The 19,128-nt window shown below is 41.6% G+C and overlaps 3 protein-coding genes across 3 annotated transcripts; 1 reads left to right on the forward strand and 2 right to left on the reverse strand.

The window, feature by feature from the left end:
- Positions 1 to 2,492: 2,492 nt before the first annotated feature.
- Positions 2,493 to 3,723, forward strand: LOC134320933 (uncharacterized). Its single transcript, XM_063002574.1, has 2 exons — positions 2,493 to 2,525; positions 2,825 to 3,723. The coding sequence occupies exons 1-2, from the start codon at positions 2,513 to 2,515 to the stop codon at positions 3,694 to 3,696; spliced, it is 885 nt and encodes a 294-aa protein (XP_062858644.1). The 5' UTR covers positions 2,493 to 2,512; the 3' UTR covers positions 3,697 to 3,723.
- A 2,659-nt stretch (positions 3,724 to 6,382) lies between these two features.
- On the reverse strand, positions 6,383 to 8,785 carry LOC134320934 (protein yippee-like 5). Its single transcript, XM_063002575.1, has 3 exons — positions 8,586 to 8,785; positions 7,529 to 7,673; positions 6,383 to 7,243 (listed from the first exon to the last, which is right to left on the reverse strand). Exons 2-3 carry the CDS (start codon positions 7,667 to 7,669, stop codon positions 7,019 to 7,021), a joined length of 366 nt encoding a protein of 121 aa, XP_062858645.1. The 5' UTR covers positions 7,670 to 7,673; positions 8,586 to 8,785; the 3' UTR covers positions 6,383 to 7,018.
- Positions 8,786 to 9,879: 1,094 nt separating this feature from the next.
- Positions 9,880 to 17,472, reverse strand: bpnt1 (bisphosphate nucleotidase 1). The gene is made up of 9 exons (XM_063001535.1): positions 17,340 to 17,472; positions 16,079 to 16,210; positions 13,718 to 13,822; positions 13,486 to 13,593; positions 13,140 to 13,188; positions 11,295 to 11,386; positions 11,017 to 11,214; positions 10,500 to 10,605; positions 9,880 to 10,354 (listed from the first exon to the last, which is right to left on the reverse strand). Exons 2-9 carry the CDS (start codon positions 16,196 to 16,198, stop codon positions 10,203 to 10,205), a joined length of 930 nt encoding a protein of 309 aa, XP_062857605.1. The 5' UTR covers positions 16,199 to 16,210; positions 17,340 to 17,472; the 3' UTR covers positions 9,880 to 10,202.
- Positions 17,473 to 19,128: the final 1,656 nt, after the last annotated feature.

Consider the following 19,128-nt stretch of genomic DNA (forward strand, 5'->3'; position numbering starts at 1 on the left):
CAGTGATGCCATTTTCAGTGCATGTTTCCTTAAATGTGGAAATTCCTGAGCACTTATATTTTGCTTGTAGAACTCTAGCAGGTCCATGTTGCTGTGCCTGGCACGTAACTGACAGTTATTTTTAAGTTCAATGACCTCTAGCTGCATGCACTCTGGTACATCAACTGCATTTACATTGAATGGTGTTGCAAAAACGTTAAGATCTTGTTCTTTTGCTTTCACATCTTGAAATCGTTGGGAAAACACCTGTAGCTAATGAGCACATTCCTTTGCATATTCTGTTGTTCTCTCAGGCACAGGATTGTGATCATGAAGAGTAGGGAAACGCCCAATGTTTTCCTTTTCGAGTTGCATATGCCACAACTTTAACACTGAGCTCTGACAAACAGCTTGTGATGTCAACCATGAACGCCAAACCACAGAGCCACTTGACATCACTGAGTTTTTCCACATATTTCCCTTTCATTTCAATGAAACTTTTTACAGCATAAGATAAGATAAGATCAGATAAGATAGCCTTTTATTATCCCACAGGGGGAAATTTGTAGTGTTACAGCAGCTTTCAAGAATATAAAAATAGAAAATTACAAAAAGTGTTCATACGTATGTACAGATATATTAAAAAGTAAGAATATGTAAAAAATTACAAAAATATAAACAGTATTTATGAAGGAAGTTAACCAAATATTGCACAGTTATTAAAAAGTATTGCACAAAGTACAGCAGGTACAGCAGGTATTGCACATAATTTAAAAGTAATTGCACAGAGAATATTGGAAACCAAGTGAATTATTGTGATGGTAATTGTCTACGTTTGGGGCGGTGCTGGTTGTATAGCCTGACAGCAGAAGGAAGAAAGGAGCTGCGATATCTCTCCTTTGAGCAACGCGGCTGAAGAAGCCTGTCGCTAAAGGAGCTGCCCAGTGCAGCCACAGTTTCATGCAGTGGGTGATCAGTGTTCTCGATTAAGGATGACAGCTTGGTCATCATCCTTCTCTCCCCCACTGCTTCCACCGAGTCCAGGGTGCAGTCAGGACAGAACTCGCCTTTCTAATCAGTTTATCCAGTTTCTTCCTGTCTGCTGCTGTCATGCTGCTGCCCCAGCAGATAACGCCATAGAAAATGGCTGATGCCACCACCGAGTCATAAAAAGAGTTGAGAAGGGCCCCCTGTATTCCAAAAGACCAGAGCCTCCTCAACAGATAGAGTCTGCTTTGGCCCTTCTTGTACAGAGCCTGTGTATTATCCGACCAGTCCAGTTTATTGTTAAGGTGAACACCCAGGTACCTACAGGAGTTAACAATCTCGATATTCCGTCCCTGGATGTTCACCGGTTTCAGTGGATGTGGTTTAAACCTTCGAAAGTCCACTACCAGCTCTTTTGTTTTGCTGGTGTTGATCTCGAGGTGGTTCTGTCCACACCAGTCTACAAAGTTCTTGGTGAGTTCCCTATACTCACTGTCGTCTCCATCCAGGATGTAGCCAACAACAGCCGAGTCATCGGAGAACTTCTGAAGGTGACAGAATTAAAAAAAAAAAAAAAAAGAAGCATCACTGAGTTTATAAAATCGCTTCAACATGTTCGCCCTGCTTAGCCATCGCACCTCACAGTAGTTAACCAAATCTCCATAGTCTGTTTCCAGGCTTTTCAAGAATTCCTTGAATTGTCCGTTATTCAGCCCTCTACTTTTAATGAAGTTCACACAGGAAACAACCATCGCCATCACATCTTTCATACACAGTGACTGTGAGCGCAGATTTTCTTGGTGAATGATACAGTGATGTAACTAAATTGCTTGGATCCAGACCAAGACGTGTCATTTCTTTTTTCAGAAATGCCACCAATCCTTTATGTGTCCCCACCGTAGCTGGTGCACCGTCTGTAGTAACTCCACTTAGTTTGTTGAGAGATAAATCATAGGAGTGCACTGTTATTATTAGCTTTTCAAAAATGTCCTCACCTCTGGTTGTATCCTGCACGCCCTCCAATGAAAGTAAATTCTCTCTCGTCTCAAAAGCCGCCGTAATTCCACGTACAAAAAATGCCAGCTGGCTGGTATTTGTTATGTCTGTCGTCTCGTCTAAAGCCAGCGAGTAAAACTCGAAATCCGTGATAGAATCTTTTAGAGAGTTGTTAATATCCTCTGCCATATCACCAATACAATCAGACACTGTCCAACAGGAACGGCTAACGTTCTGAAATAGTTTTAACTTTTCTGGAGCCAATATTTTAGCACTCCTTCATAAACTCGCCATCAGAATAAGGCTTCAGTCGTTTTGTGATCAGTTCACTCACCACATAACTGCATCATCAATTTCAGGATTCAGAAGTTGTCAGTGCGCTCTCAGTGCAGGTCCCAAGTCTGGGTAGAACTAGGAGGGTTATGTCAGGGTATTTGGGAAAAACATTTTTTTTTTTTTTTTTTTGTGGAACGTGATCAAATCCTGATATTTTCTTTACAGATCTTCATATCTTATCAACAAAAGAAAGAGACACCGGATTCAAACTGTTATGGCTGCAATAAGTAAGTTCAGAAATATTATAAATAATATCTGGGCTTCTGTCGTGGCTCAAAACCTCAAAACTTCATTAAGAATTGCAAGTCAGTACAAAAGAACATTTCTCAATGTTGTTTCATTAACTGAAATCATTCAGCGTGACTAACATACAGTAACTGAGGCTATTAAAACGTTTTTACAGCACTGTAGGTGCACAAGGACATTAGGAACATTCAATCCATACTGCTTGCTTTAGCCAATTAAAATAAAAGTTTTATATTGATGGTTTTTCACTACTTGAAATTGTTGTCTGAATTTGAAACAGATCTCAAGACTGTATCCACCACTGCCAAACTGGAAGAATGGGTCTCAGATCCCCAAAACAGCCAGAAACTGATTGATGACCTGGAGAAGAAGCTCGCTCAGGGTGAAATGGAGGGTCTGGAGGATTATCTGAAAGACAAGAAGCTGAAAAAGAGTCTGTGTCTCACTGCTGATGACATCGATAAGATTAGAAACAACGATGAACTTGGGTGGTTCCTTGATGTAATGAATGACGCTAAAGTCCCTAAAAGTTTACTGGATTTGTTTTTTCAGAGGAACACAGACTACGACCCGTCAAATCATTTACAGGCGTGTGAGGTGGGAGAAGAACCCTCAGCCAGTAGTTCTGCACCTTCAGCTACGAACAAGGACAATGAAAAGCTTAGAAGAAAGGAAGTGCAGGAGCGAGTTCTTGTGAATTGGGCAATGAAACAATGTGATGGGAGTGAGAAAGAGTTAAACAAGGTTTTTGAGGACATCTCAATTAAAAACGTGGTGGAACACAAAGAGTACTTATTTCTTGTAGCTGAAAATGTCATGGTGTACAACAAACCACTGACTCAAGCACAGAAAAACCTCATAACAAACAAGAAGATACAAATTGATGAACGTAAAATCCTGGTCATCACTGATGAGAAGAGAAACTTGGTCAGAATGACGAATCTGCTTCATTATCAGATGTTTGTGAGCAACATTCACACAACATTCCTGTTAAGTTCTGAAGAACCTAAAGAGCAGCACATCAAGTATAACGAGACTCTGGTTCCTACCAATCTGTGTCTCAGGTGCATTTCAGAGGTTTTCCTCCCCGCTCTGGCCATCTTCAAAAAAATACAGAGAAAAGAGTTTTCACACCAGAAAACAAACGAGTAATAATAAACCTCAGTGATCTCAGTTCATCTTAGTGCACATGGAACATCATTCTGTTCATTTATTTATGTTTTATAGAATAAAAGTTCATTTTCTGGCTGTGACCTGCAGTAAATGTACAATCTTTAAAACGCTTTGATGATTTTGACTTTTAGTAAAGATGTTCTCTACATTTTTGTTTATCACATATGTAACATGATTTATGTGCAAAAATAATAATTGTGATATTTTCTTTTGTTTTCTTTCAATAAAGTAAAGACACACCGCTCATTATTTCCCTGTTCTTGTTGTTGAGAGAAAAGTGGACAGTTCTGGAGAACACAACATGATTAAAGCACAAATCAGCTAGTTATGTGATAGACACGCCCCATGAGCCAAATCCACCACCACCAAAAAAGCCAGATTTTATTACTTTTTAGGTCTACTGGTCGATGCACTTTGTAATGGGCTCAATTAAACTAGCCCATGTAGCAGAACATTGCTAAAGGAACATACCATAAATTCAAATATGCTTAAGCTTAAAATGAGCCTAAAAAGAGGCGGCACAGTCATTCAAAGTTAGTTCAAAAGTTTTTGGAGAGAAAATTTTTTAGCAGTTTCAGCAGTTTTAGTTTTTGGAAGAGTTTTAGAGCTCTTCTTGAGTTCAGTCCACCCGCAGTGGATGCAGAATGCAGCTCGCTCAGTAGAGTTAAAGAGATTGTGCCGACACACGAGTCGGCTCAGTTGACTCAGTTTACCGTTCGTGTTTTTGCAAGTTTGGATTTAACTTGAACTTTACCACCGGCTGCGTGTAAAGAATCCAACCTCTTCACCGAACTGCACAACACGTGCTGACCTTTGTGCTCCGCTCCTGTGGGAGGAAACCGGAGCTCCCAAAGGAAACCCACACTGACACGAGGAGAACATGCAAACTCCACACAGAAAGGCCCCACCTATGGATCTAACCCAGGACCTTCTTGCTGTGGGGCGACAGTAGGACTGGGCGATATATCGAGATTTTATAAAATATTGATATATTTTCATACGCGGTATAAGATAAGACAATATCGCGTATATCGATATAGATGTCACGTTCCAATTAGATCCGACAGTTCGTCTTTTTCTTCTCCCAGTTTGTCTCTGCACATGTTCTCCTGCCCCGCCCCTCTCCCTCACTGCCCCGCCCCTCTCCCTCACCGAACACAACTCGCCCCTCCCCACCGCCAATTCTTTCTGCCCTCAGAACACATTTCTGTAAGTAAAACTCCCATGATCGCATGGAGACGGTGGACGAGCTGCTTAGTAAAAAGAATAATAACGGCTCAGTTATTTGGAGATGGTTTGGATTCAGTGGAGAAGTGTTAGATGAGCAGCAGAATAATGTATTCTGTAGAGAATGCCAAAAACAAGTCCAGACAAAAGGTTCCAGCTCCGTGTACCTTCATTCGTTTTTCACTTCAAATCCCAAAGTTGAAAAACAAGAAAACGAGTCGTATTTATTTCATATATAAACAGTGTAAATCATGCAAGTGTTATAAACAGTAATAATAACGTAACGACGCGTCTCCTGTTGTTCTGATTCGTGTGTGTACATGTGATGTGCATATATAGATATTTGCTCTATCTGTAAAAAACAAACATTATGGAGAGTGATTTCTGTACTGGATGTTGTACGTGGTCGTGTTAGTTTATACAGTTTGTCGGCCAATAAACAACCAAAAATTAACAAAATTGCATGAACTAACTCTGCAGTAAACACGGAGCAAACAGCAATTAAACAACAAATAAAGCTGTTAAATAATAATAAAGTGCATGAAGCAGAACGCTGATTAAAATGCATTAAATGTTGTAATAGTTACACAGTAACATGAACGATTAGTTATGCCTGGATTACAGAATTGAGTTCTATACGTTAAAAAATAATAATAATTAATGTAAATGTTAAGGCTACTGATGTAAAACAATGTATAAAGTCCAAACATGTGAGGGGGGGCAGGTTTAACGAGAACGGGCTACTTTTAACAAGCTCAGTGCAAAACAACAAAAGAACATAAGCACAGCCGGAGACGGTGTCTTTTCTGATCTCTTCCCTACACACTCACTCCCTGCGCCCTATAGTGCACTTAACATTCTTAAAGGGCCAGACTATATATTTGTAATTCACATTACACAACAGGAGATACGTTTACAACAAACTTTTTCTTTTTTTTTTTTTTTTAAGGAAAAATAGTTCCTGTGTGAAGCTTCCCCAGCATGAATATTAATAAAAATGCCTGTAAAAAAAAATTGGAACATGAAGCTTTGTCTGTGTCTTTTTGTTATTACCTTATGGGATGAAAAAATATCGAGATATATATCGTATATCGCCATTCAGCTAAAAAATATCGAGATATTATTTTTGATCCATATCGCCCAGCCCTAGGCGACAGTGCTACCCACTTAGCCACCGTGCCACCCTTGTCACTGTTGGGCCCTTAACCGTCAATTACTTAAACAATATACTGTCACATTACTGTAAGTCTCTTTGGATAAAAAGTCTCTGCTAAATCAACTATTAATAAAAATAACATGTATTATATTTTTTATGCTACACAAAGAAGTGTGTTATGAAAACCTGAAACCCCCAGGACCATTACACACTCCAACTAGGGTCATAAACGTTTGTCTAAACCGTAACCCTGCTTCAAGTTTCAGACTCAAACACCACGCATTGTTCAAGCAAGACTGTCGACTTTATTTAGATCAAATGAGCACAGTTTAATCTTCACGTCTAATGAATAAGAAATAAAAGTGGCTTTAAAGTAAAACAAGACCTTCAGGAGAGAGAAGGATGCTGATCAATCACAATGGGGACTGCTGGATCTATTTTCTGATTAAACTAAACAATAAATCAACTCCTGAATCTGTTTTCTAACTGAACTAAACAATAGAGGGACTCCTGGATCCGGGTCCTGATTGAAATGAACAGTAAAGCGACTACTGGATCTGTTTTCTAAAGTAAATAAACAATAGATCGACTCCTAGATCTGTTTTGTATATTAACTGAGCAGCAGAGGGGCTGCTGGATCTATTTCTAAATTAACTGTCTGATTCCCATCACCTGCTGGATCTGTTTTCTATATTAAGTGAATAATAGAGGAACTCCTGTTCTGATTGAAACGAGCAGCAGAAGGGCTGCTGGATCCATTTTCTTGTTGTTCGTCAGTCTCTAAGCGAGGCCGGCCCAGCTGGTGAGAAGCGGATGCTTGTTTCCGATGTTCGGGTCGTATTTGGACGCGGCGGTGACCGAGATGAGCAGCGTGAAAGATATTTAGAGAGAGAGAGAGAGGAAAGGGGAGAGGGAGATTCAGGAGGCGTCGGACGGCACGTGTTCCTCGAAGCCCTCGCTCTCTCTCACCAGCGCCCTCTCCAGGATGACGCGCCCCTCTTTGTAGCGCTGGCTGTCCTCGGTGGCGAACTCGTAGATCCAGCCCAGCTTACTGTTGCAGTTTTTACAGCTGACGTCTCGCACCATGTGCCTCCCTGTGAGCATGACGCGGTCCTGGACCTCGCTGTACTGCAGGTTCACCACCTGGAGGAGGAACCAGCACAGAACAGTAATTATGGATGGACTGAGTAATATCTCGTTATTCTTACTTTTTGGAAACAAGTCCGAAATCTCTGATGCTGCTGCTTGTCATGTGATAGACACGCCCTCATGAGCTATGTCTGAAGTGGGGCTTGAACCAGCCTCTGATCTCTGTCCTGATTCCTATCAACAAGTTTGCAGTCACTGTTCCTCCTAGCTGATATGTCAACAATTAATTTTGCGATTTGAGTAAAAAAAAAAAAGCTAAATCCTGTCACGTCTGCACACCTTGTTGAAGAGGAAAGCCCGTCCTGTCGCTCCGGTGAAGCGTGTGGAGATGAGCTCGGAGCGGTTGGTCAGGATGGTATCGCAGTTGGCGCAGGAGAAGAGGCGAGTGCCTCCGATGTGATCCAGGAAGATACGACCCATCGTGCTGCAACGAGGAAAACAAACACGTCAAGAGTTAGGGACACGACCTGTGAACTAACTGGTACGTATTTATTAATGTGATGTGTGATCAAATCTGACAAACACAAATTTAATCAATTACATTATATATTAAGCTTGTATTAGATCCAACAAACTCACATCAGGTCGGAGAGGAGTAACAACTACAGTGAAAAGAATTATTTGTTGATAAATTATTTACTGTGTTTTAAATTCACTATTTTTAGTACAAACCAAAAAAATACTATACATAGAAATGATCTATTATTTATTATCTATTATGGTGGGACCAAAACTACCAATTACTAGATATTACACACTTTTCTTTACACCTTAGTGGTAATTCAGATAAAATCAGAATAAAGTATTTGTGTATTATAATATTACAGTAAGCACTGTACTATACTGTTTTATCCTATATTTTTGTTTGAATAAATGTTTTTATTAAGTAAAAATTATAAATAAAACGTCTAATATAGAACCCAAAGTAAGGGCACGATTTCTGTTTAAGTGTTTAATTTCACATACTGTAAAAAAATAACATGTTAGGTGTGTTATAGCTATAGAAACACCCCGGATTACATGTTTTATGTGAATAGAATATGGTAAATTCAGTACATAAATGGAAGAATTAGCTCAAGACGGTATCGCGATATTATAACCGTATCGCCCACCTCTAAAACTTGTTTGTCAAAGCCAAAAGAAAGACATTATTCATGTAGTTACACAAAACGACAACATGCCTACAACATTAACCAAACATACCACATTTATTATGATTTAAATATGCAATTTTGACATGTCGCAGTGTTAGAATCTGAAAGAAAAGAAAATATAAACAACGCTGATAAGCTAACAGCTAAAGCTAACCAGCTGTCTGAATGTGAACACGTCTCACCGTGTCTGTTGTTCTAATCCAATCCGTCTGATTAATAATCTGGATTTGATCAGAACAGAGTTTTATGGTTCCTTGTGTCCCTGTTAAGCCTTTTATATTGCTGTATTATATTCTCGCTGCTGTGTTAGGCTGTTGTTTACAGAGACTCTCTCTGTCTGACTGTGCTGTGTTGTTACGCGCTCAGCTGTTCCGCAGCCTAACAGCAACATCCGCTGTTACGACCGAAAACGTTCCTTGCGAAATATAGTTTTACGCATGCGCATCGTGATATATTTAATTCCGCTGCAACGGTGTTGCGTCGAAAACTGTTTCAGTTGGAAGAGGCATAACAGACAGTTGCGCGCATGCGCATGTTTACATTCTGTCAGCATACTGAAGCTGCAGTGTGAACGTATAAAATATTAAACTTTTATTTTTGCTGTTAATCACATTTAAACCAATAACATAAAATGAATGTAATTAAAGAGCGAATTAATAATGAATACTAGAATTACTGATTCAAAAGGTGGTCGAGTAGTGCCGCACAACAACTTGAGTCCTGGGGAACTGGGTTCGAGCCTCACCTTTGGTCAATGTTTGGAGTTTTCCATGTTCTTTCCAAAGCCGTGTGGATTTTCCCCGGGTTCTCTTACTGTATAAAATTACTTACTCATGTATATCTCAGGGCAAATAGAGCACTTTAAACTAGTACTGTTTAAATAGTGCTATATAAATAAAGGTTTATTATTATTATTCATCCAATATCACCGTCAGACTGCAAATCATTCATTTAAAATAAACAGACAGATTACAGTTGTTCAAGAGGCTGGAACTGATGATTAAAATCTATAAACATGTATTTATTATTTGTGTTTTATTATTATTTATGAAGACAAGCTTTATTTAAAGAAGCTCAGACAAATAAAGCTGTGTGTACACACATCATTTGATCTTTATTTAATTTTAGGATTTTAAAATGCAAAAGCAGCAACACGGCTAATTATGCTGGTGTGTCCTTTATTACCATAGATCAGCTTTTAATTAGCTAATGTGCTATACATTGTACACTGTACATATTCATGTGTAAACAGCTCAACAAGACTTTAATGCACCATGTGTGGTGTTAAATATTAATATTGATTTTTTTCCCTCTTATACACCCGAGGAACCAGCAGCAGCACTGAAGCTTCACTGCCTGGACCTGCAAGAACGTTCAGCACAGGCGATCCTGACCCGAGCACCCAGACCAAAGTCCAGCAGAACATCAGGGTTTAGTTAGTAATGAACCTGAAGGAATGGCAAGTCAGTCATGAACTAAACAAAATCATTTAATACAGCCGGACATTTCAGCAGCTAAAAACAACATACAAATGTGTTACAGATGTGTTACAGATGTGTTAGAGTTGTCATTATCTCAGATCTATTTCCTCTTTCTGGATGAAAGCACAGTCAGTCACGACTTCAGGTGCGAGGACTGTACTGACTGTAATCTAAAGGCACACAGGCTCGGTTCTGATAGTCTGAATCAGGTTCAGAGGGTCCGGAGCCGGTTCTGATGGTCTGAATCTGGTTCTGAGGGTCCGGAGCCGGTTCTGATGGTCTGAATCTGGTTCGGAGGGGGTTCGGAGCCGGTTCAGGTCAGTCAGACTTCAGGGCCTGCAGGACGGACTGAGGAACACGGCTGGTGTAGAACTGATGATCCTTCAGTGTTGCTAACACACCGGCCGAGTTCATGTGCTTCACATCAGCATCGTAGCGGTACGTGTTCCCGTGCATGTCCGTCAACTTTCCTACACACAAACAAACACACACACACACACACACACACACAAACAAACACACACACACACACACACTCTGCTGTAATTAAATGCACAAAAAAGTGTGTAAAAAAAGTAATTGCCCCCCTCTGATTGCCTCTGGTAGTGCGTTTACCTCCGACTGCATGCAGAATAGCCTCGGGTGCACAAGTGTCCCATTTCTTACAGCCCGGACTGGCGAACACGTACGCCGAGGCTTTTCCCTCCACCAGCTGGATGATCTGTTAGGATGAAGACCAGGAGATAATGTGTTCACGTGGTCAGGCTCATGGTGGGTCAGGTCTCCCCGGAATCACAGCACATCGCAAGCCCTGCGATGGATTGGCGTCCTGTCCGGGGTGCGCTACTCGTGAGTGAGGAAGCCGGACCCACCAAGACCCTGACCTGATTTATATTCGGCGGTTTTACTTAAGCACATCAACCGCTAGTGCAGCAGCCTTGCCCAGACAGCAGAGGGCGCACATAAACAGCAGCGATGAATCCCTCCCTCAGGCAAACCCAAGTGTGCCCGTGTGTGCGCCTGGCCAGGACAACAGCACCGCCTCTTCAACCCAAAAAGCTCGAGACCCCGGTGCTTGTGGGCTAGTTGAGCGGCGTCGCTATCACTATCGTTATTAACAGTATTCTCGTACCTTATTTCCAGCTCCGCCCACTCTGATGACATCATGAGGCTCCATGGCCTGCACCGCGTCCGTGACCAGTTTGTTGCTGTGAGAGCGAGTCGTGGTGACGATGCGCTTCCCCTCCGGCACGTCCTGCAGCTGGAACCCGAAGGCCCCCACGCCCAGCATTCCCCACAGCGTCCGGCCCAGAGGGGCCCCGGCGCCGGCCTGGTCAGGAATAAGAGGGGTCAGGGACTCGCCAGGGTCTCGACTCACTCACACACTCACTCACTGTATGGCACTCTGACCTGGTAGTTGTAGAAGGGCTGATTGATCACTCCAGCGATGGCCTTCCCTTTATAAGCGATACCTATTAGCACGGTCACATGATCCAGCAGCCCTGCCAACACACACACACACACACACTTCTCTTAGACAGATAATACACTCCTCATCCACATGCGTCATTGTGCTAAACAAATTAACATCCTGGGCACCCGGGACAGCGTTCTGTACCTCAGTGGTGCCATCGGAGGTTCCATTATGCCTGCTGGACGTTACTCAGTAGGCAGTGTATGGGGGGGCATGATCAGTGTTTCTCCAATCATCCAGAAATTCTTTTTACTGACAAAAATCACAATGTTCTTTCAAATGCTCTAAATAGGCACAAATTTCCACAGACATACTTCAAAGATCTGTGAGGGGCCTTCACAGAGTGACTGCTGTTCTAGCTAAAAATATCAGGGTCAATCTGTTTTAATACAGCTTGTTTTAGAAATGGGACGTCCAGCAAGCTTGTGGTCAGGCGTCCAAATACCTGGACACACTCTGAGGTGCTCGGGTGAAATGAACGAGGAGGCCCAACGTACTTGTTGGAACTCTGTGGGCCTCGAACCAATTCCCACTCATAACAGGGCCGTCCAATGATCGAGCGGCTACAGGGTACAGAGAGAGAGAGAGAGAGAGAGAGAGAGAGAGAGAGAGAGAAAGAGTGGATCAGTGCAGGATTAGGATCAGGAACTGAAAACAGAAACAGAGAGAGGAACGTGCAGAAGAAAGAAGACGGGGGGTGCAGGGGGGTGGGTATGGGGCATGACAAAATTACCCGCATGCAAATAAAAAGGGAAGTGACCTGGTGATAATCAGACTCAAGTATTGACATATACAATTACATTTTAAATAAATAAGGGTTAAGGGCCTTGCTTAGGGGCCCAACAGTGGCAACTTGGTGATGGGGCTCAAACAAGCGACCATACAAGTACTAGTGAAGTACCTCAATCTCTGAGCTACCAACAACCTGAGCATGGACACTGTCGTTTTCATTTCTGTCAATGTAAACAATTCCCATTTTCTAATTTCTACATTACTGCTATGTCACTGCTGCATTACTGCTATGCTATTGCTGCATTACAGCTACATCATTGCTACATTACTGCTATGTTATTGCTGCATTACTGTTACATTACTGCTGCATTACTGCTGCGTTTCTGCTGCATTACAGCTACATTAATACTGCTGCATTACTGTTGTTACTGCTGCATTACTGCTACGTTACTACTGCATTACTGCTACACTACTACTGCATTACAGCTATATTACTGCTATGTTACTGCTACATTGCTACGTTATTGCTACAATACCGTTGCATTACTGTTGTTACTGCTGCATTACTGCTGCATTACAGCTACATTAATACTGCTGCATTACTGTTGTTACTGCTGCATTACTGCTACGTTACTACTGCATTACTGCTACACTACTACTGCATTACAGCTATATTACTGCTATGTTACTGCTACATTGCTACGTTATTGCTACAATACCGTTGCATTACTGTTGTTACTGCTGCATTACAGCTACATTAATACTGCTGCATTACTGTTGTTACTGCTGCATTACTACTGCATTACTGCTACACTACTACTGCATTACAGCTATATTACTGCTATGTTACTGCTACATTGCTACGTTATTGCTACAATACTGTTGCATTACTGTTATGTTATTGCTGCATTACTGCTGCATTACTGCATTCCTTCATGGCTCTTCATTTACACTCAACAATCCCATTGATCAGAGAAGTCTGGGCAGCACTGAGGGTGGGCAGCGTGCAGGTAGGCATGGCAGAGACAGGGCTGATGGGACTCTCTTACCTTCAGTGTATTCTTTGGTGCCATCTAGAGGATCCACCCACACCACCAACTGTGAGAGAACCAATCAGAAGTGTGTTAACATGCTGCAGAACATTCTACACATCTCCAGAGACACGAGGTACGACGGTTTATATAAAGATTCATATTATAAACATTAAAGATGAGGTGAGTATGTGTGCACATTCACATTATTAGCACAATCTGTGGATTCAGAAAGTATTCAGAACTTTATTAGATCCACCTGTTACAATGTGAGTGAATTAAACACAGATAGGACAGGAACACCGGGGTCTATAAAAATTACACTGCAATATCAGGACATCTACCAAATCTATGTTCCTCATACCTCCTCCTCCTTCAGCCCGCTGTACTCATCCGGGCACGGCTTTTGTAAGATCACGTCGTGTTGGCTGGTCTCAATCAAGTCCTTGTCTACGGGTTCAGCTGGTAGATCCTGTACAACATGGATAAACAGCAGAACTGAGTTGAGTGTTTGTTCTTGATTTATTATGTTTATGGTGTGCATGGTGCAGGTTTCACGACTTGCTTATGAAGATGATAATGAGGAACACGGTTACCTCCTCACCAATGATGGTGATTCTGGGGAAACTCTTGGACAGTGAAGCACATATACTCATCTGTACGAGCCGGTCGGCCAGCGTCTGCACGTCGTTCGCACCCGTCTGAAACATAATCAGGACATTTTAACCTCATACATACACTATATGGGCATAAGTATTTGGACACCTGACCGTGAGCTTGCCAGACATCCTGTTTCAAAAACAAATGGTTTGATCTTCAGCTAGAACATCAGCCGCTTACAAGACTCTGAAGTACGCCTGTGTATGGGGATTTGTGCCCATTCAGAGTATTCAAAATGCATTAGTATGACTGGGCACTGATGTTGAGTAAGGCTGAGGTCGGGGCTCTGTACAGGACTGGAGCTTTTCTTCATGTCTTTATAGAGCTTTATCATGTTGGAACCCTAAACTGTTGCTGCAATGTTGAAAGCATATTATATCCTTTATATAATTGATTTATTACACCTATAAGCACTTGTTGTGCTAAAACACGTGGATTCAATATTTAGAAGGGGGCGTCCCATTAAAGAAACGTTCAGTTGCTCTTTAGATGTTCTTGTATCCATCAGATGCTTTTCTTTATTTCTTTCTAATTATATAAATCAACACTGATTCTTATCTGGATTCACATACAGTGTATCACAAAAGTGAGTACACCCCTCACATTTCTGCAAATATTTTATTATATCTTTTCATGGGACGACACTGTAGACATGAAACTTGGATATAACTTAGAGTAGTCAGTGTACAACTTGTATAGCAGTGTAGATTTACTGTCTTCTGAAAATAACTCAACACACAGCCATTAATGTCTAAATGGCTGGCAACATAAGTGAGTACACCCCACAGTGAACATGTCCAAATTGTGCCCAAAGTGTCAATATTTTGTGTGACCACCATTATTATCACTGCCTTAACCCTCCTGGGCATGGAATTCACCAGAGCTGCACAGGTTGCTACTGGAATCCTCTTCCACTCCTCCATGATGACGTCACGGAGCTAGTGGATGTTAGACACCTTGAACTCCTCCATCTTCCACTTGAGGATGCGCCACAGGTGCTCAATTGGGTTTAGTCCATCACCTTTACCTTCAGCTTTCTCAGCAAAGCAGTTGTCATCTTGGAGGTTGTGTTTGGGGTCGTTATCCTGTCGGAAAACTGCCATGAGGCCCAGTTTTTGAAGGGAGGGGATCATGCTCTGTTTCAGAATGTCACAGTACATGTTGGAATTCATGTTTAACTCAATGAACTGCAGCTCCCCAGTGCCAGCAACACTCATGCAGCCCAAGACCATGATGCTACCACCACCATGCTTGACTGTAGGCAAGATACAGTCGTCTTGGTACTTCTCACCAGGGCGCCGCCACACATGCTGGACACCATCTGAGCCAAACAAGTTTATCTTGGTCTCGTCAGACCACAGGGCATTCCAGTAATCCATGTTCTTGGACTGCTTGTCTTCAGCAAACTGTTTGCTGGCTTTCTTGTGCGTCAGCTTCCTTCTGGGATGACGACCATGCAGACCGAGTTGATGCAGTGTGCGGCGTATGGTCTGAGCACTGACAGGCTGACCTCCCACGTCTTCAACCTCTGCAGCAATGCTGGCAGCACTCATGTGTCTATTTTTTAAAGCCAACCTCTGGATATGACGCCGAACACGTGGACTCAACTTCTTTGGTCGACCCTGGCGAAGCCTGTTCCGAGTGTAACCTGTCCTGGAAAACCGCTGTATGACCTTGGCCACCATGCTGTAGCTCAGTTTCAGGGTGTTAGCAATCTTCTTATAGCCCAGGCCATCTTTGTGGAGAGCAACAATTCTATTTCTCACATCCTCAGAGAGTTCTTTGCCATGAGGTGCCATGTTGAATATCCAGTGGCCAGTATGAGAGAATTGTACCCAAAACACCAAATTTAACAGCCCTGCTCCCCATTTACACCTGGGACCTTGACACATGACACCAGGGAGGGACAACGACACATTTGGGCGCAATTTGGACATGTTCACTGTGGGGTGTACTCACTTATGTTGCCAGCTATTTAGACATTAATGGCTGTGTGTTGAGTTATTTTCAGAAGACAGTAAATCTACACTGCTATACAAGCTGTACACTGACTACTCTAAGTTATATCCAAGTTTCATGTCTATAGTGTTGTCCCATGAAAAGATATAATGAAATATTTGCAGAAATGTGAGGGGTGTACTCACTTTTGTGATACACTGTACATCGAAACGAAGAGTTTTTTAGGTGGCAGAGGATCCCTCAGGTCTCTGACGAGGATAGAGCCGTTAGTAAAAAAAAAAGACTGGATTAATAATAAACAAAATGAAAGTATGAACGCTTCACTGGGCCGTGCTTACCTTCTCTATAATTCCCAGGTCTCCTTTTTGCAGGACATTCCGTACAATTGTTCCAGCCTTTTCAGCAACGGTGTAGGCCGAAGCCAAGAGCCGCATCACCACCGTCGTACTGCCAGCCATCGCTGCCCACAACTGAGAAACGTATACAAAGAAATCTCAACTGTGCTTCAGTTCATTATTTTACTACGTCAAGGAACCACACCCAACCAAACATGCACGAGTTGTGCAAAGTCACAGTGATAAAGCCAGAGAGTCCGTGGAACAGGGCCTAGGTATGCCTGACGAGAAACAGAATAAACTAGTGTAGAACACGGTGCATCAGTGGACTATACAAAGCACATACAGGGAAAAACAAACCTGCAGCTATATATTAGTACATAGAAGCTAATAATCTCCTTATTCAAGGTCTGAATGGGTCTTTGTGGAGTGCTGAAGATTTTCAAGATGAATGATCTTTGCAGAGATGAAGAATGTGGTGATGTACTTAACACCCTGAACTCCAGAACGTTCTCATTAATCTTTAATAACACTTTAACTTTATTCTGGTGTTTATCAAACCCCAGTTGAACACTTAGCAGTACGCATAAAGGTATTATCACTTAAAAACTGATCACTGATAAATCACTGATTTTGACCATACTGAACAGGTGGAGGCAGAAATTATGGGTTAAAAGCATCCTTTGGCTGTCTTTAAACATTAATTTGTCCAAATGTGGATATATGTGGTGAAAATTGACTGACCAACACTGTACTGAACACACACTTTACACTCTCATACCTGCAGCAATCCACCTTCCGCATGAGCCCGGTGGTTATGAGTGCTGTAAATCCACCTCAACCCTGACCAAGATGATTTGCTTAGTGAAAAGAAAATAAATAAAGTATTTTGAGAGCTGTTATTATTACTTATATGCCACCATTTCAAATGTTTTGTTCGTTTTGTTGTAGTGATAAGTTGGACCTTGACATGGAAACGACTGGCAACCCCTGATTAAGTCACTTTAAATTCAAGCTTCCATCCTTGTGGTGTTTCTTGCTGCTTTGACATCTTATTTAAACAATAAAAACTAAACATTTTAGAGCAAAAGTTCCTGCAATGAAAGACACAAGCAGCAAGAATCTGATCAGGTCTGACCTGCCTAGCTGTGCTCATTCAATCTGATAATGCAGGAAAACCCGAGCAAACCTGTATAATATATTAAACACAAAACACATATACATTTATATTTAAATAATGAGAAATCATGTGTTATATACTCACAGTGCTCACAGTCCCAGCAAAGCTCAGGGTTCAGAGTGCTGGATCAGCTTTACACTGAACTACACGGTCTTGCCTGAAAACAGGCGTTTCCACAATCTTCACCCTACCCGTATTCAGACAAACCCGCCCTTGTGCAAATATCACTTTCTTCCGCGTGGTATGAAAATCCACCCAATAGAAACCCGGCTTTAGGTAATGAGCCAATCATATCCTCTGCCAGTCCTCCAATCACGGATTAGGAGGCGGGATATTTAGAATACTACCGTACTCGATAGTACTCTTCTCACCGCTCATACACGCACACTAGTTTATTCTGCTTACACACTGTTAGTATAGTAGTATGCATTCTACATAGACTCTTCTACCCACCACGTAGGGGCATCAGTTAACACATGGACTTTGTATCTCAAAACCTTGACCTGAGATCATATTTAAGTCGTTTTTTTTTTCACTTTAACCAGAACAGATAACTCTAAAATCAGATAAAGGTCAATTTTGTTGCAATTAAAAATTCAACCTAGTGTAAAAAAAAAAAAATTAAATAGTGTAAATAACCACACACCATGTGTGCATTTTGTCAGCTCTTAAATCTGTATTTTATTTATTTATTTATTTAATTTTTAATGTTTCTTCTTAGTTGTCGTTTCTTTCTGTTCTTTGCCACCCTTCTCTTGTACTGCTATAACAACTTAATTTTCCTAAGAGGATCAATAAAGTCTTATCTTGTCTTAATATTTTAAAGTCGGACGCTCTGTTGGCACGGTGGTAAATCACACCATCCCGCAACTGCTGAAATATGGGGTTAAAATCCCTGTGGTGCTATCAGCCAGTCTGGCATCTATACAGCCACAATTGGCTATAAATTGGCCACAATTGGCACAAAAGGTTGTCAAAATGTGTTGGGTTTACTGACACTACCCTATTTACAACCTAAATACCAAGAAGTAAGAAGTCATATTTAAACATACTGCTATAATTTTTCTCTTTTAGGCAGGGGAAAGAGCGCCCATTGATATAGAATGTAACCAAGCTTTTTTGGCATAAAAAAATGCCTGTATATATGCCTTAAAAGGTCAAAAAAAAAGTTTGTCCTGCACATTGGTTTTAGAAGTTGGAAGGAAATTGATGATTGATTTAGACCACATGTTTAAGCCTGGTAAAAAAAAAAAAAGCCAGATGTAGTATGCATAGGGGACAGTTCCCTCTGGACACTCAGGCTTTCTCCCACTTGTTCTCCAAAACATGTTACTAGGTGGATTGGCTGCCCTACCGTGGCCCTAGGTGTGTGAACGAGTGAATATAAAAGTGTGTAAAAGAGCCTTGTGATGGATTGGCACTCTGCCTAGGGTCAGTGACAGTGGGGACAGTGGTAGCCTAATGGGTAGGGCTCTTGGCTATCAACCGAAAGGTTGAAAGTTTGAATCCCAGCTCGGCCATGCAGCCACTGTTGGGCCCTTGAGCAAGCTTCAGGGGGGCCGTACACTGGCTGACCCTGCACAAACAAGCTGGGATGCGCGAAGAAAGAATGTAATTGTACTGTACATATGAATATGTATAAATGACTAATAAAGTTTCGCATTTTAGTGTGTATTCCAGTCATACCTTACACAGAATTAAGAAAAGAATGTAACTTTTATTTCTGTTATGTTAATTTATCAATCTTTACATTTCTGCATATGTGTCCAGGTTATTATTAATGAGCGACCTATCATAATCGTTTTAATGATTTTGTAAGTGCATTCTGGTTTCATACCAAACAGCTGCGTTATCTCATACAGGTTTAATATAT

This window comes from Trichomycterus rosablanca, chromosome 9 (genome assembly GCF_030014385.1).
Source record: "Trichomycterus rosablanca isolate fTriRos1 chromosome 9, fTriRos1.hap1, whole genome shotgun sequence".
In the NCBI taxonomy this organism is placed as follows: Eukaryota; Metazoa; Chordata; class Actinopteri; order Siluriformes; family Trichomycteridae; genus Trichomycterus; species Trichomycterus rosablanca.

What these genes read in the sequence shown, in the direction of transcription:
- LOC134320934 (XM_063002575.1), bottom strand. Translation starts at nt 7,669, where the DNA reads ATGGGTCGTATCTTCCTGGATCACATCGGAGGCACTCGCCTCTTCTCC. An exon ending in GGGCTTTCCTCTTCAACAAG is followed by an intron (nt 7,244 to 7,528) that starts GTGTGCAGACGT and finishes TTCCTCCTCCAG; the next exon opens with GTGGTGAACCTGCAGTACAG.
- bpnt1 (XM_063001535.1), bottom strand. Translation starts at nt 16,198, where the DNA reads ATGGCTGGCAGTACGACGGTGGTGATGCGGCTCTTGGCTTCGGCCTAC. An exon ending in ACCTGGGAATTATAGAGAAG is followed by an intron (nt 13,823 to 16,078) that starts GTAAGCACGGCC and finishes ATTATGTTTCAG; the next exon opens with ACGGGTGCGAACGACGTGCA. An exon ending in TCACCATCATTGGTGAGGAG is followed by an intron (nt 13,594 to 13,717) that starts GTAACCGTGTTC and finishes CATGTTGTACAG; the next exon opens with GATCTACCAGCTGAACCCGT.